The 26,361-nt window shown below is 44.6% G+C and overlaps 5 protein-coding genes across 6 annotated transcripts; 3 read left to right on the top strand and 2 right to left on the bottom strand.

Moving 5' to 3' along the window:
* Positions 1-388: 388 nt before the first annotated feature.
* dnaaf6 (dynein axonemal assembly factor 6) lies at positions 389-1,864 on the bottom strand. 2 transcript variants are annotated; one of them, XM_061295903.1, is made up of 6 exons: positions 1,492-1,864; positions 1,360-1,426; positions 1,195-1,300; positions 967-1,063; positions 775-860; positions 389-647 (listed from the first exon to the last, which is right to left on the bottom strand). In XM_061295903.1, the coding sequence occupies exons 1-6, from the start codon at positions 1,603-1,605 to the stop codon at positions 518-520; spliced, it is 600 nt and encodes a 199-aa protein (XP_061151887.1). In that variant the 5' UTR covers positions 1,606-1,864; the 3' UTR covers positions 389-517. The 2 variants fall into 2 exon arrangements, with proteins under 2 accessions (XP_061151887.1, XP_061151888.1); XM_061295904.1 differs by having other exon boundaries at positions 392-647; positions 1,510-1,864.
* Positions 1,865-1,906: 42 nt separating this feature from the next.
* Positions 1,907-2,693, top strand: LOC133165969 (MICOS complex subunit MIC26-like). Its single transcript, XM_061295902.1, has one exon. It carries the CDS (start codon positions 1,907-1,909, stop codon positions 2,540-2,542), a length of 636 nt encoding a protein of 211 aa, XP_061151886.1. The 3' UTR covers positions 2,543-2,693.
* Positions 2,694-2,975: 282 nt separating this feature from the next.
* Positions 2,976-5,203, bottom strand: eif3f (eukaryotic translation initiation factor 3, subunit F). Its single transcript, XM_061295901.1, has 7 exons — positions 5,046-5,203; positions 4,678-4,748; positions 4,355-4,572; positions 4,192-4,283; positions 3,868-4,004; positions 3,227-3,340; positions 2,976-3,122 (listed from the first exon to the last, which is right to left on the bottom strand). Exons 1-7 carry the CDS (start codon positions 5,155-5,157, stop codon positions 3,045-3,047), a joined length of 822 nt encoding a protein of 273 aa, XP_061151885.1. The 5' UTR covers positions 5,158-5,203; the 3' UTR covers positions 2,976-3,044.
* Positions 5,204-5,611: 408 nt separating this feature from the next.
* kcnj9 (potassium inwardly rectifying channel subfamily J member 9) lies at positions 5,612-12,239 on the top strand. Its single transcript, XM_061296213.1, has 8 exons — positions 5,612-5,811; positions 6,700-7,077; positions 7,198-7,411; positions 8,693-8,894; positions 9,211-9,403; positions 9,505-9,702; positions 10,219-10,349; positions 10,446-12,239. Exons 2-8 carry the CDS (start codon positions 6,795-6,797, stop codon positions 10,770-10,772), a joined length of 1,548 nt encoding a protein of 515 aa, XP_061152197.1. The 5' UTR covers positions 5,612-5,811; positions 6,700-6,794; the 3' UTR covers positions 10,773-12,239.
* Positions 12,240-16,543: 4,304 nt separating this feature from the next.
* LOC133165828 (junctional cadherin 5-associated protein) lies at positions 16,544-22,240 on the top strand. The gene is made up of 3 exons (XM_061295723.1): positions 16,544-16,875; positions 18,405-22,097; positions 22,231-22,240. The coding sequence occupies exons 1-3, from the start codon at positions 16,544-16,546 to the stop codon at positions 22,238-22,240; spliced, it is 4,035 nt and encodes a 1,344-aa protein (XP_061151707.1).
* Positions 22,241-26,361: the final 4,121 nt, after the last annotated feature.

Below are 26,361 nucleotides of genomic sequence, written 5' to 3'. Positions count from 1 at the left end.
CATGACGTAATACTTTTTTTCTACAAAATTCAATAGATGACTCTCCAAGAGCAAGAATGCCACTGCATTTAAATTGTTTTTTTGGCGGGAAATTACACTTCCGGTATCGATATCGGATCGAATATCGGGGGCGTATTTTGGGTAGGAAATACTTCGTATCGGATCAATTCCAAAATCATTGGTATCGCCCATCCCTACTAAATAAAGCCGTCTGCGCTTGCGCAGCGGAACAGGTGCATGCCGGGAAAGTTTGAGAAGCGAGCGACTTTGCTCCAAATTAATAACCACACAAATATAATCTTTCTTTTTTTTCACACAAACCTAAGTAAAAGTTATGTGTTTTTTTTTTACTTTACTTTATTTTTGTTATTTAATTACAACGTTTGTCATAAAATACAAGTATTATACATTGAAGAGTGAAAGCACAATTATACTGTGCATTGTCTACATTAGTTGTCAGCCAGATAGTCAATAGAATCCGATCAAGCCCAGGTCCAATCTCGCAGCCCGTCAAGTTTCACTGCATATTGATGGCGTCCAGTGGTCGATTCATCAGCAGCGTCACCTCTAGCTCCTCTCGTTCACTAAAAAACTGAGCCTTGCCCTCCTGTTGGTGAACAGGGTGTGGAAGGTGGAGGCCCAGTCTACTATAATATTAAGACACAGGATAAGCAGGTTGATGTTCAGATCATTGAGTCACACTGTCACATGAGCTAGGCAGAGCCACATCCTCCTAGGAACCATTTTGGAGAGATTAGACCTCATGTTCCTTACTATTTTGGTGTCCGAATATCAAGGAACTTTTCTTTCACCTCCAGACTCACGTCGGCCGCTTTGCTGTCTGGAAGTTTGATCTTCACCTGATGGTAGAAGTATCCAACAACAATATTTTACACTGTTATGTGTCTTGAATGGGTTCAGATTCAGAATATAAGGGTCACGCATACGCATAATGTGATTTATTACCAACATTGCTTCACAGCACATGGAGGAAGGGTCCTTTCTGCTCAAGCCCAAAAAAATATCCTCTGTGCCGACATTTTGTTTGAGGATGATTTCATATCTGAACACAATCACAGAAAAAGTTTTATTTCATGTTTTATGGATTGACTAGTTTGACCTCCAAATCTGACAATATGTCTAATTTAGCAGTAAAACGTAAATTTGGTATATCCATGTGTTGTGTGGACGTACTGAGGCTGCGGCCTTGGGTCAGTGATATCTTCGTACTGCGGGCCCTCAGCCACTTCTTCTTCGCTCCACACGTCTTTGCTGTTCTTTTTCAAATATGCCGACACCTCTAAAATGCACATACAAATTCTTAAAACGATTTTTTTTTTCCTTCATAAAGTAGTTTACCTTCTTTCTCCTTTTTGGCCGGGGGGCCGATATGTCCAGGGCCCATTTTTGCCAAAGGAGGTGCATCCTAGGAAAGATTTACAGTGGGAAAAATGACACTTTCCATCAGAGGGGAAAAAAGACAACACTTACATGGGAAATTATACCCACTTGATAGTCTTCGTCATTTTCATCTCCTTGTTCAGGGGAAAGCAAGGCAGACAGCGCCTTCATATTGTTAATGGACGAGACGTCAAGATATGCCATTTTTCCTCAATTCCCAACTTGTATAGCGACTATTATTCTTCTGTGAAGTATAATTCTTGCATGCAGAAAGTGCCGCTTGTATTCTGTAAACGTCGTTGTTACCACGGAAACCGTGACGTCACATGAACAAGCGCTCCCAAACGTGAATCTACTGATCGCACATACAACGATCGAGAAGAATTATTTGTGTTGCTAACTATTACAGATATATACCAACAAATGCGGATGAATTCCACACAACAAAACCTAAATGGCTTCTTGGTTGTGTCGGTATTATTGGATGTGTTCGCCTTGAGGAAGAATGTCCCTCCTGTTTCGCCGTACTGGCCACGCATGGCAACCAGGGATCATGTTGAAGGTGACAGGTAGACTCGTGGTCGGAGCTTTCAGTTTGGGGCCTGCCACCGTCTACGCCGCAGCTGGTGACGGAAATAAACCCCAGCCTGCAAAATTAAGCTGGGAAGACCTGTCTCTGTACGTTGCGCCGCAACAAGAGAAAGCCGCGCTCGAAGAGCCCGTCGCCGGGGAACTGGAGCAGTGTGTCGCCACCCTGCGGAAGCTCGCGGAGCCGTACACTACTTGGTGTCGGACAACGTACGACCGCATCGAACCCAAAGTCCAGCTGGCGGGCGACTCTTGGGCGTTCGTCAAAAACCCACCGGGGGATTTCCACGCTAAAGCCGGTATCATTGGTTGTACTGGCTTGCTGGGGCTGCTTCTCGCCAGACGCTCGCGGGTGAAAAGGGTCATCTACCCGGTGGTCCTTATGGCCACCACTGCCTCTCTGTATTACCCGGAACGTGCAGTAGTCATCGCCAGGTCCACCGAGGACACCCTCTACGAGAAAGCCGTGAACGGCTACGCCGCCGTGGAGAACTTCATGAAGCCGCAAAACAAAAAGGCCGAGCCGGGCCTCGACTCTGCAGGGAAACGTTGAGGGATGGTCGCCAAAGCAAGAAGACAAAAGCAGCTGCAGCAACCGGGTGCACTTGTTCCCTCCTGCATTTTGTACCGAAATAACTCAGGCTGGACAGTGAGAATGTATATGAATGCAGAGAATTAATAAATAACCACAAATTTCAAACTCATCCAAGGCTACAGTGTTGCAAACTTGTTTTTACAGCAAACTGGCAACTTGTAAATTTAATATCCTGTATAACTTGTCACTGTACTGTCAACATTACAAATTGACTTTGATACAGTATCAATCAAAACCAAATATCTACAGTACTGCCAAGAACTTTCATATCTACCAATTTTTACAGTTAAAATTGTGATGCTATCCATTTGTTCATACAGTTCAAAATAATGTGCCTGTAAAGTCAAATCGTTGAGCAAATGACTCCACAAGGTACTTGGAGGGGAATAGATTCGGGGGCAAATTTTGCTTTAATTCATTTGAGAAAAGGAAAACTTGTACACAAAACTTAAATAGTGCCTCAGAGCAGCACCAGCTTCTCATTAAGGGCAATCTGTGCTTGGGTGAGGTTGGACAGGTAGGTCACCATCAGAAGGTCCTGAGAGGAAACATTTGACATGACATTACTTGACATGTTTTTGCATTCTTAGGAAAAAAAAAAAAAAAAAAGAACACCATCCGTAAACAGAAAGACAAACGTACGTTGATGTTGGAGTTGATCATATTCTCAAAGTCCTCTGCCGAGATGGTGGGCACCTTGTTGACCAGGTCCATCAAGAAGCGGCCCACGCTGTTGTCCGCTGTCACCTTGCCCGACTGAGATGGATCAAGCAATCACAATTAGTGGACTGCTCACTGATATGGAATTCTAGGAAGTACACCTGCTTCTTCCTGATCTGATTTGTGCCCACTAAATTTTATATTGTTATGTTGGGAATCAACCACTCATTTCGTTTTTCCTAGTCACTATACAGGGACATTTTAATAAGTGAATGTCGTTTAGTCATCAATCGCATGATCATTGCCATTTCATAATTATGTGCTGGATTAAGATTAGCGCCATGCCCTTTTTTTGTTTTTCAAATTAACATAAACAAAGCACTTTTATGGCCATGGCCATCCTTGTTGTGATCTGCTGCTTTGCATTGGCCCTCTATTTGCGTGTTGCTCTACATTTCATGATGCATTGAGAGCATTACATAGGGAATATCATACACTTGCTACACATTCAAAGTCCCTAATGGCAACCTTGGGCACTAAATTGTGGAAGAGAGAGTGTTCTGACATCAACTTTCTGGAAGTACAAGATGGAGGCAATTGACAAAATGTCTGCAAGGACTCACCAGCACATCCTCGATGTACGCCAGCACGGTGGTCAGCATGTCCTGGACGCGGGCGGCCGAGCCAACCACCTGGGAGAGATCGGACGTCAGTCCCTTGGTGCGACCGGTAATGAGACGTGTCCTCTGCAGAAGGTCCACTAAAAAAATAATAAACACAACATTGTGAATGGCAATTTTTAATCATTCTAACATCAAAAAGTATAATACGTTCTACATTTAAGACAATGAAAGCCACATTTCCATTAAGCAGTGCAGCATTTTCGGTAACGCTTAATTTGTTCGCGGGCTGCTTGGTAGAAACATCAAGAGCGGTTCCTTCCTTACCGCCTATCCTCTCCGTGTCGTAGTACACGTATTTGACTGTGAGTGGAGTAAACATCACACCAACCGTCTTCCCTGGCACACCCATTTGCGCACTGTGTAAGAGATGAAGTGTCAGCGTGCGGTCGCTCGCACAAAACAAACAAGGGGGGGGGGGGGCATGGACCTGACGTAAGCGCGGATGTTCATCTTGCTGCTCTGCAGAGCTGTGTCAGCTGTCAGGTGGATGGGGTTGGTGGCCTCGCGGCTGTAATACTCGTGGATGAGCACAGAGTGCTCAGTGATGTCGAAGCCCGTGGCATACCAGCCGATGATGACCTCAGTGGGCGACACCCGCTTGTGAAGTTCGTACATACTCTTGGCAAACTCCATGTCCACGGCGACCTGAAGACAAGGAACGTCAAGTCAGGGGCTGGGCTGACAAGTAGCGTGGCGGACTGTACTGTTAACCCTTACCTACGTACAGTGACAACAATAAAGACAACGCACCTCGTCTTCAGACTCATTGTGGGGCACAGAGAAGCAGTTGGTCACCTCTATCGAGTGCTTGTCAATGGTACCTGAAGGGGCACATGTTTAATTATCACGTACTGCAAAGGTTTCAGCTTACTGTTAGCCACAATCTGGCTACCACACACATTACAAGTACAACCGCATCGGCAACGTCACAATCAATATTTCTCGTCCAATTTGAGTTGATCTCGTAAAGTTGAGAGAAAATGACACAACTGGTTTAAACGATGGACCGGTGAGCATGGGCAGCATGCAGGCGTTAGCAGCAAACATGCTAACACTAGCACCAGGATAGGACGACGAGATAAAAATGAGCGTTTGAGTCATATAAAATGGCTTCTTACCTAATAAAGTACCAATCACGCGACTCGCTCCCTCATTTCGTCGCTCGTACGAGTCACAAATGGAGGCGATAACGACGGGATGAACCTTCACAACCGGTCCGAACACCGACATTTTGGGAGGAGAAAAAGAAAGGGAGAACTTCTTCGTCCCATACTTCGGATAACGGTCTAGCATTCTAGTATTATACCGCCACCTGCTGGGTTGGAGTGTGTATTACACGAGCAAATTACAACCTCAATTTTATTTTGTGTATATAAATGGAAATATGTGATTTGTAACCTTTTAGTGTCTTACATTGATGGATTTCATGTTTTGTCGCGTGAGTGAATGAGTCGTATACCATACATTTCCACACAGCTATATTTTATTATTGTTTACTTTGAACAGGCTTAATAGCACAGTTTTGAACGCGCAAAGGGGCAAAGTGTTCATGTTGTAAAAAAATATATCGACAATTGCTGTAATTTCACCATACTTCGCCAAAGCAAGGCAAAGCTCGGTGCGAGGGGCTGGGCTGACGACACCTGCCCGCCTCCATCGTATCACGCACGGAGGAAGACTCTTCTACCTCACCGCCACAGCAAGCCGCGAGGATCGAGAAGGCGGACGCGCAAGGTCCATTTTTAGGGTAAAGAGATCTTTTTCCCACCCCTTTCGGTCCCGGAGGATCTACCGGATCGATGGCGAAAATGGACCGAAGCGTCGAACCACCGTTCCATACGATGAATACCCGTCTTCTTCTTCAAATGAGGGTAAACTAATCAGGTTAGAGATTCTATTATTTTAATACGCAACCAATTTGTTGATTAAATGTGCACCATTGCTTGTGTACATCAACCGCGTTCATTGTGGCCAATTTCTCAACGGGCGACATTGTGATTGCCTCCATCAGTGTCACCACGATGGACGCACATAAACAAAAATCAATTGTATTGTGCAAATAGACTTGTTATTATGACTAAAAATAACAGGGAGTCATTTTTTTAAACGGTATAGGCCCTGCTGCGTGCATTATGTAAGACACCTGAGACGGCCTGCTGTGACAGTAATGCACGTTGAAATAAGCATACACACGCACATAAACTCTCTGTCTCTCTGTCTTTCTCGCTCTCGCTCTCTCTCTCTCTCGCGCGCACACACGCACGCACACGCACGCACATCCACTTCACCCCAGCTGCTGTATAAAACATGCAAGATTTGATCATCACAATGCTTAGAGCAAATATGGATCAAATTTAAAGTCTGTAATAATAATTAGAAAAGGAAAACGACTTAACAGACGAAAGAAAACATAATCCACGAAACATATATTTTGGTGCAGATTTGACATTTTTACTCCGTACATTTTAAAACTTGCAAGCATTTTTCATGTAGGCGTTATTCCGTTATATGTGATGGAACATTAAGACGGTTATTGTTAATAGTATTAGCACCTTTGTATGTCTTTACCGTATCCACAGAACAGGAAGGACAAGAAAAATAACAAATACATTCTTTCATCCGAGGCCTTCTGCCATGGCAAAATATGTTGCTAATCCAGATAATGATTTCTCATCATACTGCATGTATATCTATTTTTTTTTTCAGAAGAATCATTCATTCATTGTGACAGAACAATAGCTTGACTTGCATGTTTCCCTTCTCATGTTTCAGCAAACAAATGGTAGTACAACCAACATCCAGTGGACAGAGTGTACCAAAGTGACATTTCAATAACACTATATCACACAATCGATTGCACGCGAGTCATGGCTGTGGAGAACTCCGTCCTGCCCCCGCGCCCGGACTCGCTCTCATTGCCCGTGGACCACAAGCCGGAAGGGGAGCAGGAGACGGTCAACGAGGCCCCGATGCCTCCTGCCGACGACCATGGTGTCTTCAACGTGTCTGAGGAGCTGGGCCACGTTGTCACCAGTGAAGTACCCAAAGTGAAGAGGTCGTTCCAATCCAAGATGGCCGAGCGGGAGGCCACAGTCAATCAGACCAGGAAGAAAATCCAACCAGAGAAAGAGAGAGGGCGATTTGGGTGGGGTGAGTGACCTTCAAGACTTTTGGTCAGTCAGTCCTACCTTTTATGGCCATTGACCTAAAATGACCCCCAAAGGGCCAACAAAAATGGTAACAGCATTTGTCTCGCTGTTCTTGTACCAGCTCGCGCTCGGCGCAAGAGGCAGCGCTACGTTGAGAAGAACGGCCGCTGCAACGTGCAACATGGCAACATGCGGGAGACCTACCGCTACCTGACTGACATCTTCACCACGCTGGTTGACCTCAACTGGCGCTGCTCGCTCTTTGTCTTTGTCATGGCCTATGCCGTCACGTGGCTCTTCTTTGGTGCCATTTGGTACCTCATCGCCTATTGTAGGTGAGTACTGGCCTCCATTCATTGATTTAATTAACATTATTTAATCTTAGCTCAACAATCCGATGAACCTGCGCTTTTCTTTTACAATACAATGCTATCAATAAATCAAAAGTAATATCACTTGACTGTGCACCTCGCCAATGATATTTATTACGTTTTAATTTCTGCTGGGGTGCTCAAAATGCTAATTGGCACACTATTTGTCTTCAAGACAATTAGGTAATTATTTAGCGAGCATTAGCTAAGGCGTACGTCGAGCAAAGCTGCTATGTACTCGCCTTGTGACATCCTATTTATTGCCAGACACGACTAATGGAGCGCCACAATCCCGAACTTGGCGGGACATCGATACAACAAAAGCACATGTTTTAATTAATCGACCACGGGGGCTGCATCACCACTTTTGAACCTCTGGGTGAGGAAACCTCCGAGGCGTTTCTGCAGTGAAGGCTGAAAAGAAAAAGATGATGACCAAGCAGTCATCTGATCACGGCCACGTGTCACTTCCCGCAGGAGCCGCGCTCCAATTAGCTAAGGGGCTGACCTCGTAAAATCCTGACCTTATCGTATCAATGGAGGGCCAACGGCAGCTGCGGCAGAGAGCTGCTGCTTCTTCTGCACTTCCTCGCTCACAGACGCTGCTTCATATAAAAGACACGGATGGTATAAATTAACAACACTTTAAAGGATGAACTCTTTTACTCAGTTAATCAGACATTAGCACTTGTCGCACACTGCAGTTTGTCCTCATGGTGTTGCTTTAAAAATGCACACTGGTCAAAACATGTTACCAGAAGTGCGTGTCTATCTCATGCTCAGTGGCAGAGCTAAAGGATGGGATGCAGGGGCACTGCCCCCCCCCCCCCCCCCCTGAAACATGCTCAGACCCAGGGTGCCAGACCAAATCATTATTTCCCGATTCTTTTTTTTCCACCCATCCTCGAACATACAGTGAATCTTTATCGGCGTTTTCTGAAGAATTTAGGCGGTTTGTAATCATCGTTTTGTATTGTTTCGTGAACCCTCTGAGAAATCCTCGGCACCCCGTGGAAAAAAACATTCTTTACTCTGTGTTCAGAAAGGCAATAAAGCTCCGTTGACTTTGACTTGTTTAACTATTGAGGCGTAAATGAGCAACTGCAAGGAGCTTGACTTTCACAAAGCCAGTTCAAGACAACATGTGGAAAAATTAACTAATGAATGAACAAAATGGATCATCCATACAAAGTAAGCATTTTATGATCGGATATGATCGTGTGACTCCATGGTCATTATCCTTAGGGGCGATCTGGATCACCTGGAGGACGAGACGTGGACACCGTGCGTCAACAATGTCAACGGCTTCATTTCGGCCTTCCTCTTCTCCATCGAGACAGAGACCACCATCGGCTACGGCCACCGCGTCATCACCGACCAGTGTCCCGTGGGCACCATGTTGCTGCTGCTGCAAGCCATCCTGGGCTCCATGGTCAACGCCTTCATGGTCAGCACGTGTTAAATTAGACTAGATGTGGCGTAATACTACAAAACGATCATATTTTGGAGTCAATTTAAACCATTTCAGTGGTTGTGGAGGATTTGTTCACATTCATATGATTTCAAGACTTTTGGCTGTCACTAAATTTGCTTTTTGGGGTGAAATGATTCATTTCTAAACTGTTTTCGTTATCGTTCTGGCAGCTAAAAGGAATCGGACACCGGTCTGTCCAGTCAGTGCAGAATGTGACCGTGTGAAATGCACAGCTTGTCAGCCATTTTGGTCGGAAGGTGATTCCTGACGTGATGTGGTATCGGCGCAGGTGGGCTGCATGTTCGTGAAGATCTCGCAACCCAACAAGCGGGCCGAGACGCTGGTGTTCTCCAAGCACGCCGTCATCTCGCTGCGGGACGACAAACTGTGTCTGATGTTCCGGGTGGGCGACCTGCGCAGCTCGCACATTGTGGGCGCTAACATGAGGGCCAAGCTCATTAAGTCCAAGCAGACGCAGGAGGGTGAGCCTGCCACTATGCTAGTCATTACGTGTAATTCCATAGTAGCGTCCAATAAATAAATAGATGAATAATTTTTTACCTTCTGCGTCTCCTCTTTGAAGGCGAATTCATCCCCCTGGATCAGACGGACATAAGCGTGGGCTTCGAGACGGGCGACGACCGCCTCTTCCTGGTGTCGCCGCTGGTAATATCGCATGAGATTGACGCTCGCTCGCCCTTCTGGGACATGTCACAGTCGCAGCTAGAGAAGGAGGACTTTGAGATCGTGGTCATCCTAGAGGGAATGGTGGAGGCAACAGGTGAGAACCCTTTGAAACTTTGAAATGCTCAAAAGAAAAAAATACACTTGCAAAATGCTGATACTTGCATTGCTATCAAACTTTTAATCTCACACACCTACTCTCCCTAATGGGCAATAAAAAAAAGGTGCAAAAATATATTTTATCGCTCTAATTGTTCTTACTTGCGTTGTGAAATACATGGAAAAAAAACAATGTGGTCGCTTTAATTCAAAGTGGTATTAAACCTGAAAACGACATGGCCCAGCAAAGCTCTTTAAATGATTCCCTTGCGGCAAAATGGCCTCCAAAGGGGACGATAAAAGTTTGGAGCTATTCTTTGACGCTACGTGGGTAAAAATGGCTATTGATTTCCTTGCTCAGCAACTTCCAATGAGATCATAACTCTGCCGTGGAGAATATTCATAATAAAGGCTCGTCGTTCATCACTCGATGCGTCACTTAAATTGTTCTCTCTTGGCTCTCGGCCTAAAATGGCTGCGAGTAACGCGTGTCGTGTTCGCTCCCTGTGTGCAGGCATGACGTGCCAAGCCCGAAGTTCCTACTTGGCTGAGGAGGTGCAATGGGGCCACCGCTTCAGTCCCATGATGTTGCTGGCTGAGGGCTTCTTTGATATTGACTACGGTGCTTTCCATCACACCTTCGAGGTAGTGATAATAATGATCATGATTACAAACATGTGACTCATGCAACGTATGATGTCATGGTGTAAACATAAAAACAAAAAAACCCTCCAAATCCAGGTAGACACGCCCTCCTGTTCGGCACGAGAGCTCTCATTGGCTGCCGCCAGGTTGGACGCTCACCTCTACTGGTCCATCTCCAGCCGGCTGGACGAGGAGCCCACCCTCGTCCAGCAAGCCACCGAGGAGCCGCCGCCGTCGCAGGCACCTCCGCCGCCGCAGGCACCTCCGCCGCCGCCGCAGGCACCACCGCCTGAGAGTCCCCTAGCCAACGACAAAGGGGAGGCGCCCACCTTCATCGTGGGCGAGATGACTGATGTCAGCGCTCCGTTGCCGGGGCTCGGCGAACTCAACGGCAGCATCCAGTCGGCGGCCTGCGAGGCTTAGAATACAGAATGTTTACATTTTGCTCTTTTGTTTAGACCTCCACAAGGAGACAATTTCTTTTTCTCCTTTTAGATAGCATATGTGGACGTTTCTCCTTTGAACCACCCTGGCGGTTTGAATACGTTTATTATACGTACATTGGCCACATTTGCTCATATTTGATTCGCCTGTAGGATGTAAACATCTTAAGAATGACATTCTGCAAGCAACTCTGAACACTAAGGCTTATCTAGCAGGGCGCTAATAGTTCTCTGTGTGATGTCACACAGTCGGTAGTTGTACTTGTATTAATCAGGGGGAAAACCAAATGTATCATGAAGTGAATCTACTTTGCTAGTATTTTTCGGCAGCCTCCTGCCCACCAATTTTGTCCGAGACATTCCTAATACAGCTGGACATATAGGTGAACACACAAGAGTATCTGTGGTGTCGTATATAGCGCAGGGATTATATTTGTCTTTAGTCTTGGCAGTATTCAGACTCTTTTTTTTGGGTGCTTCGATAAAACATTTTTGTCTGACACAGTGGCCATTAAGGGACAAAAACAAAAACAGTATACGCCAACTTTGTTTTGAGGCTTATGATGATGAAATTTGTGATTGTTTATTCCAATTATTCTTCGACACTACATACTGTATAGTGGAACATCAGACATTACAGTAAAGCATCTGACGCTACAGTAGACTCTCGGCCCTATTTTCGTGTCGTCAGGGCAGTTTTCTTTCTTTTGGTATTTTTGTAGACGCAAGTTAGAAAGGGGTGTTTGCGCCGTTGTGAGAGAAAAAAGTCGACTAGTTTCCAGGCCAATGAATGGCTCCGATCATTCCTTTTAAATTCACCGCAGGAGAACCCTGTGCTGAAGTCAGTGCAGAAGACTGAAGAGGGCAAAATATGTTTCTAAGGAACTACAAGCAGGCGTCCACTGTAAAGAGCTATTATGGATCACCACTGAGAAGAAGGAGTGAAAAAAAACAACAACAGCAGTTTTAAGGGTGTATTTTTAGAACAGGTTCAGGAGCTACTCATGTGGTGCCTTGCAGGAGACTATCTGACACTACAATACACCGTTTCACTCTATAGAGGGTCTTATAAGACTATAGACCAGTTGACACCACAGTAGGCCATTTGACACTACAGTAGACAATCTGAGTAAACATCAGACACAACTGCGGACCATCTATGAATGCAGAGTAGGACAGAATTAGTTAGTCATATGATGCAATAGTGGATCCACCTGATACTAAAGTTGTGAAGCGGGCAGGCCATCAGACACATACGTAGACCATCGGACATGACAGTAGGCCATCGGACACGACTCTAATGCTATTTGAATTGGAATTGGAGTGTTATCATCCCTGAAAATTCTGATTCTGTCTTAATTCCTGGCTAAAGTGCTATGAAGCACAAATCACAACCTAACTGTGTATAAATGTGGTGTTTTTACTCATTTTTTCAGTAACAACAGTAGCCTATATGATACGTATTCGAATCTAAATACAATAATAAAAAAATAATAAAGTATATTCCAGAGTATCTGTGTTTTGTCAGAATTGATACTGGTGCCAGACAGGAGAAATCAACAGATTGGGTTACTAGGCAGAATCACAGCTGGGTTAATTCCTCAATCTGGCCGCTAGAGGAAGACAAACATCCCCAAGACTTGAATCTGATCCTGGCTGTCAAGCGGCCTTATTGGTGCTGTTTTATGAGATGGGGAACCCATCAGCTGTCTCCTAGGCAACCAGGGTTGGGGACAAGAGAGTGTGTAGCAGTATGTGTGTAGATCCATTTAAGTGTGTGTGTGTGTGCGTGTTTTGCAGCAGACATTCAATGGGGCTCATGGACTATAAGGGTAGGTCATTAACAAGTGACGTTTGCTGAGATGTGGTGCCTGGTTTTCACCACAGTGACCTTAATATTCTAAGTGACCTTGACATCAACGTACGTAGAGCCATGGAGGGATGATTTAAAAAAAAAAAAGACAATAGCAGTCATCTGTGACCCATTCAGTCCCAAAATAGAACAAGAGGAGGCAAAGCGGGTGACTTCAAGGTTTAAAAGGGTCGAAATCTACAATGATCAAATCTCTGCACAATCCTGTGCAAATGTTTGTGACCGAGACAAATGATAAAAGTCTTTCCACTATGAACATGACCTTCAACTTGTAGAGCTCTATAGAAACAAACAACGGACACAATAAGGTTGCACAAGTGTGTACACCCTCTTATACGTGAGCATGTAGCTGTGTTCGGAAATAACCAATCTCATTCAAACTGATATTAACTTGGATACAGCACAGTGCCTTTGATTACTCCCAAATAAAGTTCAGATGTTCTAGCATGCTTTTCCTGACATCTTACATCACAAGCCATATTATTATTATTATGACAATGAAAACTTGATGTGCTGGATAACAGATTTTGAATCGGCGTCGTTAAAAGAAAGTTCATTTAAAAAAAAAATCATTTAAGAAAAATGAAACACACACAAACACACTCAAAATCTGAGAAGTTACAACAATGCTTTTAAAACTTTACAAGGGGGCAAGACACATATTTTACATTCCAAATATCTCACGGAAGCACAATCGTAGATCCAAAAACTCTCAATTTAACCACAATTTAACTTACTCAATGTGAAATTTTGGCCTGTTTGACTAAACTTGGTTGGCAACAGGTGGATTAATAGTACTTCAATTCTAGTGCATGGGCATTTAATTATTCTGCAGCATATGCCACTGCTATAGATAGATGAACAAAGATTTTGTTTTTTTGCAGTGAATACGTACATAATAATTTTAGCACCAAGATCATTTTCTGTAGCACAACTGATGATCTTTAATGACAATTGCTGGGTGCTTGTACCCTATCAATACCTTTGCGGTTAGAAAGTTGATCTTCTATAGAAGGAAATCATTTGTGCGAAGAGGAGCGCCCCCCCCCCCCCCAATCCATTCCATTCCATGCCATGCCTCCTCCCTCCCTGCGTGTGTCTCGGGGAGCCCATGCAGTCCGAGGCAGCCAGCAACCGGCGCGTCCTCCCCGCCTACCAATCGGCATGCTCGGCTCGGGCTCCGTGCTCTGTGAGCAAGCCGAACCGCAGCGAGCGGCCACGCACGCACGCAAGCACGCATCTCGCCAGGTATGTTTCGACCAAAAAAAAAGACATTCTTTTTCCTCTCTTATGCGCGTTTTTCCTGAGCAGTGTGCAGCCCGTCACCGGCTGCATGGTTTCTAGGGAGGGGTTGCTATGCATGCATGTGTGCGTGTGAGCGCGTGTGCGCGTCGGTAAACACTCCCAGTGTAGCGCATCTGCAACTTGCACGTTTTTATTCTTATAAATCTAGCTTCTTATTATTATTTTGGGTGTTGTTGTTTTCCCCCCCAATCCCACTCCCGTGCACGGGCAGGGTTGGGTCGCAGCATGGCTGCATGTGCAAGTCGAAGTGCAGGTGCATGCAGCTGTCTCCAGGCAGGTATGATGATCGGGCTCAAGATGTTGCCATATTGCAGTGCCCCCCTCCCATAGCATAGCATAGCACAGCATAGCATAGTAGCATACGTATAGCATGGCATGGTAGGGCATGCAGCCACGCAGGCGTGGTTCACATCAAACATGTATTATGGATGGCTGTGTGTTATGATACGTCTTTTACCTGCATGATTCATTCATGGCAGGATGATGAGGAGGTATTCATCAAATGATAGCGTGAGTCCATGGTTATATGTTCATGCGTGTGTTTTCAGGTAAAGATCCAGGTACACTCTCCATCTTGTGATTCGTTTGTGGCCTATTATTTGGAACTTGTGGGCTGTAAAATCACGCACGTTAGAAGTGAACTTATTGTGACCTCCTGCATGAACAACTTTGTTTGATAGTTGTAAATGTTAACATATACACCTTAAATTTGCAGATGTGTTTTAAAAAAAAAATGATATCCTATGATTGCAAACAGCTACTGTGATTGTTGCTATGCAAATTCGAGGGGCTTTGAAGTCATGACCTTGTGTCAGTTGACTGATGGTGCATTTGCTGCCCCTCAGTTCCAGGAACGAATCATATACTTCATAAAAAGTGAAGTGGTGGTGTATTCATTGCTCCTCAGTTCCAAGAATAAGTCATATTTACTTTTTTTTTTATCACAATGTGATGTATCTGATCATAATCACATCAAATTATTGCTTTGTAGCGTAGCATGTCGTAGTGACCCATATCGTAGTGCACAAGTGTCAAACTCAAGGCCCGGGGGCCAGATATGGCCCACCATATCATTTTCTGTGGCCCCCGAAGACAAATTGTGCATTAAATTTAAGTCATACTAAAATTGCAAATTGTCTTAACTTTTAAAAATCATCTTTTTAAAATATTTGAAAAGTTTCCACTAGTATGATTTGAAAAAACAATTGTTTGTTTTATAGCTTATACTGTATATGATATGAGGCGTTTATTTATTTGGGTTGACAGTCATAATAGCCCTTCGAGGGAAACTTTGACTACGATGTGGCCCGCGACAAAAATGACTTTGACACCCCTGTCGTAGTGTATCATATAGCATTGTATCCCATGCCAGATCATATACAAATTGTACTGCATCGTATTGTAAAACATCATATTGTTGGATTATACCATATTGCAAAATATCATATAATTGGATCATACCATGTCCTATCATATGTTGCATACACTTATGGAAATGCCCCTTAATGAAGTGCATCATATCGTTTTGTACTCAATATAATACTGTACTGAATCATTTTCTACAAATATTTTTTTTGAGGGAAAGGACTTCATCATATTATTATTATTTTACAATATTATGGTGTCATAGCATTATGTATTGTATCGCAGCACTTTATATTGGAACCTACCATATCGTAGCGTATCATTGACTAAAGTACTACACCGCGTGGTAGCATATCGCCTTCCATTCCACTATATCGTGCTGCATTACGTATTGCATCGCAACTTGAGATCTTTGTTAAAAAAGCGTGAAATAGCATTCCAATCAACCAGCCGACTATTCGAAACATACCACTGTAAATTGAAGCTCAAAATCGATTCATCGAGTGTTTTAGCATAAACAAAAAAGACACCAAACTGAAATCAACAAGTGGTGCCAGCGGTGGTGCCTCAAAGCTGTAATAATGACTTGAAACAGGAAACACGGTAACTTGAGTCTAATGCTTTTTTTTTTTCTTTCCCGTAGTTTGTACATGTAAAGAATCATTTTAGTGCCGAGTGAACAGTTTTTCCAAAATGTAACCTCACAAAACAAATGTTAAGGTCACCTTGATGGAGCTTGTATCAATTTGTCATTTTTATCACATCATTACTCATCATTGACGTGAAAGTCAGAAGAAAAGACGTCAATATTCATACTCTGGATATAAAATGTCAAGTTAGGGGAAAATATAAAGAGGATTTTATGAATGTCTCAAGTAATGATTGATCTAAATTGTATAAATCCAATCAGGCTTTTTGAGAAACTTTAATCAAGTGTGATGACCTCTTCCAAGGAAGCAATCCATTCAATTGTACGGTCAAAAAAGGATATCGGTTCAAATGATCAGGATTGTTATCAATCTTCTGCAGGCAGACCTTGCTAATTATCTGACCATGTGGATTGGGTGTGTTGCAACATAGGTCATGTGAACTGTTGGAAAACTGCTGTTAACCCTTTTTCTTTTTCTTTTGGCGTTGCCTTTCTCAAAGTGATGGCTTCTGCTGTGCAGCACAGCGCATAAGGCAAACCCCCACCTTTGCCCTCCACCATGTACAGCGTGGAGGACCTGCTCATCTCGCACGGCTACAAGCTGCCCAGGAGCGGCCCGCCATCAGCCACTTACGACAAGCGGCCCACAGACTGCCAGCGTGAGCTCCTGCTTGACAACCGGGCGGGCCGGGCGGCGGTGGCGACAGCGCTCAACGGCTACGAGGCGGAGCGTGGCGGGGCCTCGGCGGCCGGCGGCGGCTTGTACGGCAGCAGGCCGGGGCCCCTCAAGGGTTACGTGGACAGTGAGGGCGACAGGAGGAGGAAGGAGGCCTTCATCAGTATCCTAGGTGACGCTCAGCCCTTGGGTGATTCTCTGGCTACAGACAGCGGGTGAGTGCTTCTCCCCATTTGTTTTACATTCTTCCGGTCACCATGCAAAAGCTGCACTGCAGGTCCCCCCCCAACTCCAAACTCCCACCGCACCCTCTTTCCTGCAGCGGCACGGCTGACATTTGTCAAGACGGCCTTCCGACGAGAGCTTGATGCATTTGTGTGCGCGCCGTGACAGATGAAAACGGCACCGGAGTGGGAATGAAGGGGGGGATTGAACTTGCATCAAGACACAGCGCAGAGTCACTCCACTGTAAACACTGGCACACCGAATCCCATCCAGCACGTGCTCTGTGATGTCAGCATGTTGCTGGGCAAGTGTGCGCGGCTCCCCCCTCAGCTATACACTAGCATATGCTGCTAGTGACTCACACACTCACAGCTCAGGTCACACACAACGTGTTCATTCATTTGTTGTGCTCATTTTTACACATGTTGAATTGGTTTTAATAGATACCTGGGTATACTTGCTCATTTTAATCCCAGAAATAATCCCCCCAAAAAAAGTATATTATGCTAATGATCCCATTGTATGAATGCAATAATTACAAAGTATTCAAATGTATATGTTTTATTCAGACTTGCACTACTGACGCTTTTTTAGTTCTGACAAAAGCCCTTTAAGCATAAGTCAGCACAATTAAAAATGCAGATCATATTGCACAAACATCACAATTTGTGTCTTTAAGGGACTCTGGAGTAATGGCTGACTTCAGCACTTTAGTGGAAAAGCCATTGGACACACACACACACACACACACACACACACACACATGCATGTCGTATAGTTTGTCTGCATGTAAAGCAGATCAATGTGTGGTGGAACGCTATCAGTCACATGTTAGCATATTGGCTCACTGACAAGTTGATTTATCTGATGATTATTTTAACTTGATGACGAGGAAAGAATATTCCAATAACAATTCTGTTGTGACCAATCAGTGATTAAGTACATATTTGAAATTCCCATTTTCCAAGGTGAAACAAAGACGGGGAGAGGGTTGAAGGTGACCCATGGATTTCGCATGTTTAGGGGAACATAATAGAGGCATGATGAAGGCTGTTTGAAACAGAATAGCAGCAAGTTTGGACCAGCCTTTTCCCTCATTTCACTAGCTTATGTGTGAAAGCTGAACAAATACCAGAGCTTCTGTTACATCTCTGATGCAAAAACTCGGTGTCTCTTGAGCACAGCCCTGCTGCTGCGTCTAACTAATTCGATATGTGACAGCAACAATTGCTGTCAACACAAAGTGGCATGGGCATTGAGTCTTTAACTTCTTACGCTGGTCATGGCTGGCAACGTTCCATGTCTATTAGGCATCTGATAATGCTGTACGTCATACGTCGGCAAATTCTTGGCTCAACTTCGACCCCGTCCCCCCCCGCCCCCAATCCAGTATGTTGCCTAACACATTGGACAGTGATGACCAACATGCAAGACAACCTATAAATGGTTCACGGTATGACTTTCAAACCCTGTATCATTGATTCATCCTACTAAAAGCGATTTGATCTATTTTTTGCAGTTTCTACGATGTCCCGAGTTTGACGTACTCCGAGCCGCTCAGCCACGATGAGAGGGATATTTCGTACTGGCGGAGGCGAGGCCAAGACTTTAGCATTCTCCTGGACTATGCTGATGGCAGGGAGCTGAGGGCCTCTGCGGGGGCATGGAGACCACAGGCCCTCATAGCGGCCGAGGAACTCAGGGCAGAGAGGCAAGCGCAGCAGCTGTGGGAGGAAATCTCCTGGCTGCGGGACCAAGATACACCCGGTCAGCTGAGGGTGACGGGAGAGCGGAAGTGTCAGAGCCTCGGTACTGAGGATTGGAGGCCTGCCGTGGGCCTGGGCAGGGAGTTGTCAGATGGGGACGGCGAACGGTGGGCTTTGGAGCAGTATCGCCTGAGGACACCTGAAGGTTTTTTTCACCCGAGAACAAAAGCCAAGTCTCAGTCCCTCCCAAGAGTTTTGTCACCTGATGGAGCAAACAGCAGAGAGCTTATTCCGTCCAGGCCGAGCCTACCAGACAGACCGCAAAGGCTAAGCAGCACTCTTTTCTCCGGGCCCTATAGTCGCTATATCTATAGCGGTGCTATTGGCAGGGACCGATGGGGCAGGAATGGCGGGCCAAGCAGCCATGTTGCACTTTTACCAAAGCCCAGGTTCAGCAGGCCTTTAAAGCCGCCGTCATATGAGATTCACCAGCAAATTAGGGGTAGCGCGGAAATGCTCGCTATAGACCAGGGTCTCAAGCTAAAAGACAGGCCTATCTTTTATTCGAGGGGAGGGGAGCTGCGACATGACTATTTTGCACAACACTCGCTCTCTGGAATGGAGCCCCCGGGCTACATCCCGCCCCCGTCTTATAAAAGAGCCCCACCCCCAAGAGCTGTGTCAATCAATCGTAATGAAATGTTAAACTTGCGGTGGAGGTCAGACTCCCTGCAACCCAGCTCAGACCCCGGGAGGTGGCTAACAAGGCACACGGGTGATTCGTGGCTAGAACAATATGGAGATCGCGGGGCGTCCTACCGAAAACAGATAACCTCGGGGAACAAAGAGCAACCGAGTCAAGCTCGTCAGGTAACAGCTGAAGACACGAGAGCGAATCAAATCTCAGGTGGAAATTCTCTCACTGACTCAGACAAGATCCGGAACATCAACAAAGAGAATCCATCTGCTAAAAATTTAGGACAATCTACCTGTGATAGTGCCTTTCCTCCCCAACAGGGACAATCTCTCAATGCTGGTCGCAAGACCACTCTTACTGAAAATGACAGCAGCACTCGATGGGGCAGCAGGGGATTGAACAAAAAAAGTGACAGTGTAGGTCCTGAACAAAATCGTAGTCAGTTTTTCCCCTCATCTATTCTGGGCAAGCCACCACCACCCCCATGCAAGCCAACTGACCAGGTTGTCCCTGAAACTGTGCCGGAAGTAAAGAAAGTCGAACAGCCCGAACCACCAGAGAAAGACAAGTCCAAGAATCTCAAAAAGAGACTCAGTGAAACCATTTTTTGTTTGGTTTCAGTGCCGGTCACCCCGCAGCTCACTGGTACAATCCGTGATCAGAACAACAATAATGAGAAGTCACCAGACCCAGCAGACAGTCCCAGTGAAAACAAAACGGGGCATTTAACAAACCAAAGTCTCCAAAGCACATCTTCAGCTGAGGCAGAGCTGCAAGCATTGACTGGTAGCATAGCGAGCAGCAAGACGAGCAGCCGAGCCAGCAGTAAAATGTTCAAAAAATTGCCTTGTAGACCCCCTAAAATAAACCATTACAAGGAGCTGAAGTTGTCCGGATCTTGGCCCGCAAACCAGTACCGCGACCAGGAGACGCAAACTACCCCAGAGGTCGAAAAACCTGGCTCTGAAAACAAGGAAGCACAAGAAGAGCCTATCCCTGCTGCTCCTGAGGCCCCTGCAGATGGTGTCGGTGCGGCGGGCACTGCCTTCACGTTCCCTATCAAGGGAGTGAAGAGCCTAAAACTTTCAAGTAACAGCGCCTTCTCCCTGACCACCACTTTCTCCAACCAGCTGAACAAGAGCACAGCTCAGCAGCCAGCAGTGCCATCCTCAGGAAATGTGGAGAGCAAACCAGCGGCGAGCAGCGGGCAGGAGGTGTTCAAGGTTCCCGAGTTCTTGCTGAAACCGATTGTCAGTCAGCGACCGTGGGATGCTGTCAAAGAACTGGAGGCAATCCAAAAAGAAGTCCAGGAACAGCAACAGCAGCAACAGCAGCAGCAGCCGCCACAGAAACAGAGCAACAAACAGCCAAGTGTTGACAAATGCATCGAGGACCTCAACGAGGCCTACAAAGACATCTTAGAGCTCGGTGCTGCCAGCAATAAAGTTCCAGATGGGTCAGTTGAAATCCCTGAGCGTATCAAGATCCGGCTGACGTCCCAGCCTCTCAACAAACCCAGCAGCCTTAGGCGAAGTGCAGTCAGCTGGTCTGTTGATCCGGAGTACAGGGAAGTCAAGAGCGCCTTCTCCAGGCCCGCCACCAAGTCCGTCACATTCAGCAAACAGCTTAGGGAAGAACTTCCTGTGCCCCCTCGGGAGTCGGGCTTTCGAGAATACAGGGTTGTTCCTCATCTTCCGCGTCGACGTAGCAATGATGGCAGGACTGTGAAACTGGACCTGCCGGATGAACCCATCGAGACGCCGCTTTGCGACTTCAGTCCCACCACCAACAGTGCTGCGGCGGAGGTGCCATGGGCGGACCGACAGCCCATGCAGGATGCCTCCACACTTACAAGTCCTCCTGACTATGAAGACATATGCCAGACTTTGCGTCACTCTCGGGATCCCAACGATCCTAATGACCCGGCAGTTCCTCAAGATCTTGATTTGGAGGAGGAATGCCCTATTTGCAAAAGGGAGCTGGAGAACCAGTTGAGACAGGGTCCGCTGCCTCCTCTCCATGAGGAGAACAGCTCGGATAGCTCAGTAAATCCAAATGGAAGTCCGCCGCAGCGTATTGCAGTTGAAAGTCCGTCTGAAAATGCAAGGGATCAGGAACTTCAGAACTCGAGTCTCAACAAGACAGGGTTAGATGTAAACACTCATACAAGAAAAAAAGATTCTTCAACACAAGACAATTTGGGAGAGGTTGAGGAAAGAGTAGATGGTCCCACAGATGAGCCATCAGACTCAGAGAAAGGGAGTAAAACTGAGTTGATGGAGTCAGCGCAGAAAGAAGTCACTGAGGGGGAAACGGACCGATCTGTTGAAGTTGATCCTGGACCAGGGCGAGAAAGAGAAACCGACGCAGTATCGGATGACAAGCAGGAGCAAGACAGGAAGACAATTGCTCTCGCAGAACATAGACTTGTACTTTGGACCCATCCAGGGCGAGATCACACCGGGTTGCCAGAGTTCCCCCCAGAGAGACTGCCACTTTCAGTCGTGCCAAAGCTGGACCGGAGGCTGTCTCTCAGCTTGGAAGGGGAACGGCGGGGCGTTGTCCTATCTGATCAATTTGAAGTTCTCCAGAATAAGCTAGCCATTTCTCCTGGCCAAGGGGCCGCGGAACGCCCGTCGGGCAAGATACGGGAGGTGGACGTGATGTATCGCATGAGACGCCTCAGCATCAGGAGCACTGACTCTGGGGAGGGAAACGGAGAGGCCAAGGACTCCCTGGATGACCCTGCTGCTGGATCGCTGCAGGTCTTGGACAAAACTGCAAAGCATGGTGACAAGTCTACTTTCAGGTAAGATACGTATGTGTAAATATTGTGTGGTTTGTGCTCACCTGTGACCATCAAAAATGGAAACAATTTGTACCAGGATGGTTAGATGTTCAGGGAGTCCGATGGAGTAATGACTCCTCTTTTTACGTGGCAGAACGCTGTGACAGCTGAAGACGGCAGCGATGGTATGGAAAAAGACGGCGTCCATCGTTTCCCCATCTCGAGGTTTTAGCGCTCCACACAACACTGTGAACTGGCTGCCTAACTTAGAATGCCTTCATCTTCATCTCTTGACACTGAAATGGCCTTCTTGTCCGACGAGAGCATTGTGTAAACACCCTCACCCTCGGCTTGACTTCTAAGAGTGCTGTTCCACTGCCAAAAGGGAGGTACCCCGCCCCACCCCACCTCGACCCAACCCTACCTACCCAAAACGAGCGCCTTCCTTCGTCCACGCCCCAGTCTTCTCCCGATGCTTTTCTCATTGGCAGACATTATGCAACTCATCCATGCATACGAATACACTCGAGAATCTGCGCATTATGAATGTAAGCGTTAATTTGAGGGTTTTGTTATTATTTGCTGTACCAAAATAAAGTCGCGACTGCTACGGTGGTGGCACCACTCATCGCGACTGTGTTTGGCTCGAGAACTGTTTTTGATTTCCCGACATGGTTCGGCCTTTCTTTAACTCGGCGACATTGTCCCCTCCTTCGACCCTCTACCCTCCAGTTGCTAAGCTAATCGACACGATCGCTCGCTCAGTCCATAGCGCGCCGGTTGCTTTGCTTTCAGGTGACGTCTGACCGGATAGTGCAGCTCCCGCCGCGCAGGTACTTTCAGGAAGCAATAAAAATTGACAGCAACTCTATCACAACAATGAGAAACAAATAGAACAGAACACATTTTTTTTAAAAAGAGGCGAGATAGAGCAATATTGTACAAATAAGCTGAGCGGTGTCGTGGAGCTGTCGGAAGCGTCGTCTTGTGATCATACTACAGGGACATGGTGTCAGGGTATTTGGGCTGCTGCTTTAGGTCATCATATAGCTCTATGTATGTACAGTGCTCGACATGTTTATTTGACCACCGCCACCTATTGGATGAGAGTTTTGGATTTTTCTGTTTCATCACAAGTCATTAAACTTGGCTTGCAGTCTCTGCCTACAGTCAATTATGAAGACTCAATTCTTAGCAATTTTGGCATTTCTGTCTAGTAAAGATAGATATATATAGAGAGAGATTCAAATTTGGTAGCAAGACAAAATCAGTAGATGAAATTTGTTTTGAAGGAACCCTGGAAATGCCATGGGTTGCTTCTAAACAAAATGGCCGACATTCTGAGTATTTTCCGACATGGCTTCTTGAGAGATTTTTGCGGGTCTAAACGATAGACATTGCTATTAGATTTTATGTAGCTAAGGGAATTTGTTTTTGGGGGCTGGGTTTCTGGGCACTATTGCCCAACTGAAATGACCCTACAATAGCCATTTTAAACCAAAATTACAGACTTTTCAGACATGGTGGCCTGAGACATTTTGTGTGGGTCCACTCAGGACATATGATTAAATTTCACGTTGCAAAGGTTAACTGGCTCAGTTGCCGTTAATTTGGTGGTGGTCTAATACATTCGTTAAGCATTGCATCATCATGCATTTCACTGAGTATTTATTTTTACGATCATCGGCTTTTTAATCTGTTTGCATAATGTACAAAAAATAAATATATATAAAGTATATTTTAAATATTTTAAGAGGTATTTTGTATTTTCACCATAAAGTTTTATTTCACCACGTGTGTGTGTGTAGATTATAATAATCATACGAAGAGCGTTCCTAATTTTCTAGAGCGTGCCAATGGAAAAGTTTATTTGTGGCGTTTGTCGCGTCGTCTGCGCCGTGTTTCGTGCGTCGCGTTGTCGTCTCGTCTTCCAGCTTACACTCGCCCGCCCGGCCGGCTCTTCTGTTGTTGATCCCATGAAAAAAACAAAACATGGATGGTTTTCAGAGGCTAGCATACACCGCAATGCTAATGTGCGTAACGTCGGAGTCCATTAAAATACAAGTACGTGTCTCCCAAAACACAACATCAAGTCACTTGGGTTGTTTTGCTCATAAAAAATGTTTTAAAATCACTTTTAATATCATTATTGCTGCTCTGCTCTCAGCATTCACAAATCATTTCCAGGAGAGAATCGTAATTCTTTGTTAGTTGTACTTTAACGCTACAATGCAATGCTGCAGCTAAAACGCAGATGCTAAAAAATATCTTGGAATTTTTCAATACATACAGGGTTTTTAGATAAGACTTTTTAAATAGACAATAATGGAAAAAAAAGTTTGCAAAATATAGCAGTCGTAGTAAAAATGTCTTTGAGAAGTTGTGTGTGTGTTTTTGCATTATCCTCCAGCATTGCATTGTAACAAATCAACAACGGATGTGTGCGAATTATTTGTCATGAAGTAACATAATTGTTATGTAGCCTTTTTACACTTGTAGCATTTTAGCAGTTGTGTCTCAGCATTTCTTGTAAATTTTGATGTCGCCTTACTAAAACATACAAAGAAGTATTAGGGCCACATAGAAAAGCACTTTTTTTTTAGATTGAAGTCATAATTATTTGAGAACAAAAGGAATTTTTTTTTGAAAAATTCGTTTTGTTTTAAACTTGACGCTTCTTGAAATTGCCCATTTGTATCTGAACGTATACTGTTTTGTTTCTCGCAAGATTGCAACTTTTGTTTTACCCAAAAATATTTAACCGCTTTAAAAAAAAGAATCAAAAGGAGACAAACAAAAGATGGCTGCCTTCTTTTCTTGAAAATATTTTCATTTTCTGTTGAAAATAAGCAAGGTTTTCCTGCAAATATATGAAAATTTTCTTAAAAATATAAAACATTTTAGCATTGTTTTCAATGTATACCGTTTTGTTTTTTTTCTTGCAATTTTTTCTAGCCTTTATTAGTGTGGCCCAAATATTCCTTTGTAATTATAACATCGCATCACTTTGCAGCCAAATATATTCTCCAAGTCTACGCAACACTTTAGTCACAGGTCATTTAGCAGTTTTACTTGTCAGCGATGAGCCCTCCTGTAGCAGAACGAGCATAGTTTGCGTTTTTTTTTGCGCGTGTTTTTTTTCTAAAGGTACGCAAACTAGCCCCGATCATCCAGAAACAGCCCTTGCGATTGGCATGTGAGCGCCAACTCTTGAACGTCAATATAATAAAAGAGTCTCGTTGGACTTTTTTTTTTTTTTTCTATGACAGGTTGATGTGCAACGTGAGCAGTGATTATGCACACTTGTAATATTTTCTATTTTCATAAGAAATTTAAGTGCTTTTTTCTACATCTTTTTTTCTTCCTTGCATGGAGTGCAAGTGAGAGGGACAAGGGGGCAAAAAAAAAAAGAAGCTTTTTTTCGTAAACTATATTTGCATTTGGTACTCTCTCGGCAGTTGAAATAATTTAAAAAAAACAAACAAAAAAAAATTTAGAATAAAAGCGACGACGGGCAAAACGTGTGTCTGTTTCGTAGGTTAATTTACGAGACTATGCCAAGTATTTAAAAGCTATTTTTAGATTAAATTAAATTAAAAAAAAGCGGAAGAAAAGTCATTCATTGTTTTCTTTCAACATGCCTTTGATCTGTGTATCTATACGTATAGCAGGAGAATCCATAGAGTCATTATGATTGTGCTACTGTTGTATGATACTGCAGTCCCATTCGCAAATAAACTCTTTGCATGAAACCGCCTCTTTTCTCATCAATTGGGATTTTCTCATCAATTAGGCCAGAATACACTACATCAAAGAACATCTACAACTTTATAATTTTAAAAATGTTTTAAAAATGGTAACAAAATAATGCAATTTTTTGTTCAAATTAACGTTTGTCTAACCATTTTTTTCCCTCAAATACTTTTAAATAGTATTAAAAGAAAAACAAATAAGCACGTAGTCTGGAAAATGTGCTACTTTTTCACGTAAATTAAAAGTTATTTAAAAAAAAAAAATTCAAAACGTTTTCTGTAAAATACCAACATGTACTAATATATATTTTTTATTTGTTCACATTTTTTATGAAACACGCAAGACTTTTCTCTAAAGAAAAAAAATCTAATTCACCAATGATCTGATTCTGGTTCTGTTTCCATACAAGCTGATCTCTCAGTAGAATTCTTTCCCTTTTTGTCTCTTTGTTGACGCTTTTGTCCGCCACATTAGACTAATTAGCAGATCTGTGCAGTCCAGCCAGGTCCAGTCAGATGACGGCATCCTGCTG

Source organism: Syngnathus typhle, linkage group LG13, assembly GCF_033458585.1.
Source record: "Syngnathus typhle isolate RoL2023-S1 ecotype Sweden linkage group LG13, RoL_Styp_1.0, whole genome shotgun sequence".
Classification (NCBI taxonomy): Eukaryota; Metazoa; Chordata; class Actinopteri; order Syngnathiformes; family Syngnathidae; genus Syngnathus; species Syngnathus typhle.
Note: the sequence above shows the minus strand (reverse complement) of the source record. Positions and strands in the feature narration are given on the sequence as shown.

Coding starts and splice junctions, on each gene's coding strand:
- kcnj9 (XM_061296213.1), top strand. CDS start 6,795: ATGGCTGTGGAGAACTCCGTCCTGCCCCCGCGCCCGGACTCGCTCTCA. Junction 9,703..10,218: donor GGGAATGGTGGAGGCAACAG/GTGAGAACCCTT, acceptor CCCTGTGTGCAG/GCATGACGTGCCAAGCCCGA. Junction 10,350..10,445: donor CTTTCCATCACACCTTCGAG/GTAGTGATAATA, acceptor CTCCAAATCCAG/GTAGACACGCCCTCCTGTTC.
- eif3f (XM_061295901.1), bottom strand. CDS start 5,157: ATGTCGGTGTTCGGACCGGTTGTGAAGGTTCATCCCGTCGTTATCGCC. Junction 4,749..5,045: donor CGTGATTGGTACTTTATTAG/GTAAGAAGCCAT, acceptor GTGCCCCTTCAG/GTACCATTGACAAGCACTCG. Junction 4,005..4,191: donor CGACACGGAGAGGATAGGCG/GTAAGGAAGGAA, acceptor TTATTTTTTTAG/TGGACCTTCTGCAGAGGACA.
- dnaaf6 (XM_061295903.1), bottom strand. CDS start 1,605: ATGGCATATCTTGACGTCTCGTCCATTAACAATATGAAGGCGCTGTCT. Junction 1,427..1,491: donor AAGTGGGTATAATTTCCCAT/GTAAGTGTTGTC, acceptor AATCTTTCCTAG/GATGCACCTCCTTTGGCAAA. Junction 1,064..1,194: donor GACCCAAGGCCGCAGCCTCA/GTACGTCCACAC, acceptor GATTGTGTTCAG/ATATGAAATCATCCTCAAAC.
- LOC133165828 (XM_061295723.1), top strand. CDS start 16,544: ATGTACAGCGTGGAGGACCTGCTCATCTCGCACGGCTACAAGCTGCCC. Junction 16,876..18,404: donor TCTCTGGCTACAGACAGCGG/GTGAGTGCTTCT, acceptor TATTTTTTGCAG/TTTCTACGATGTCCCGAGTT.
- LOC133165969 (XM_061295902.1), top strand. CDS start 1,907: ATGTCCCTCCTGTTTCGCCGTACTGGCCACGCATGGCAACCAGGGATC.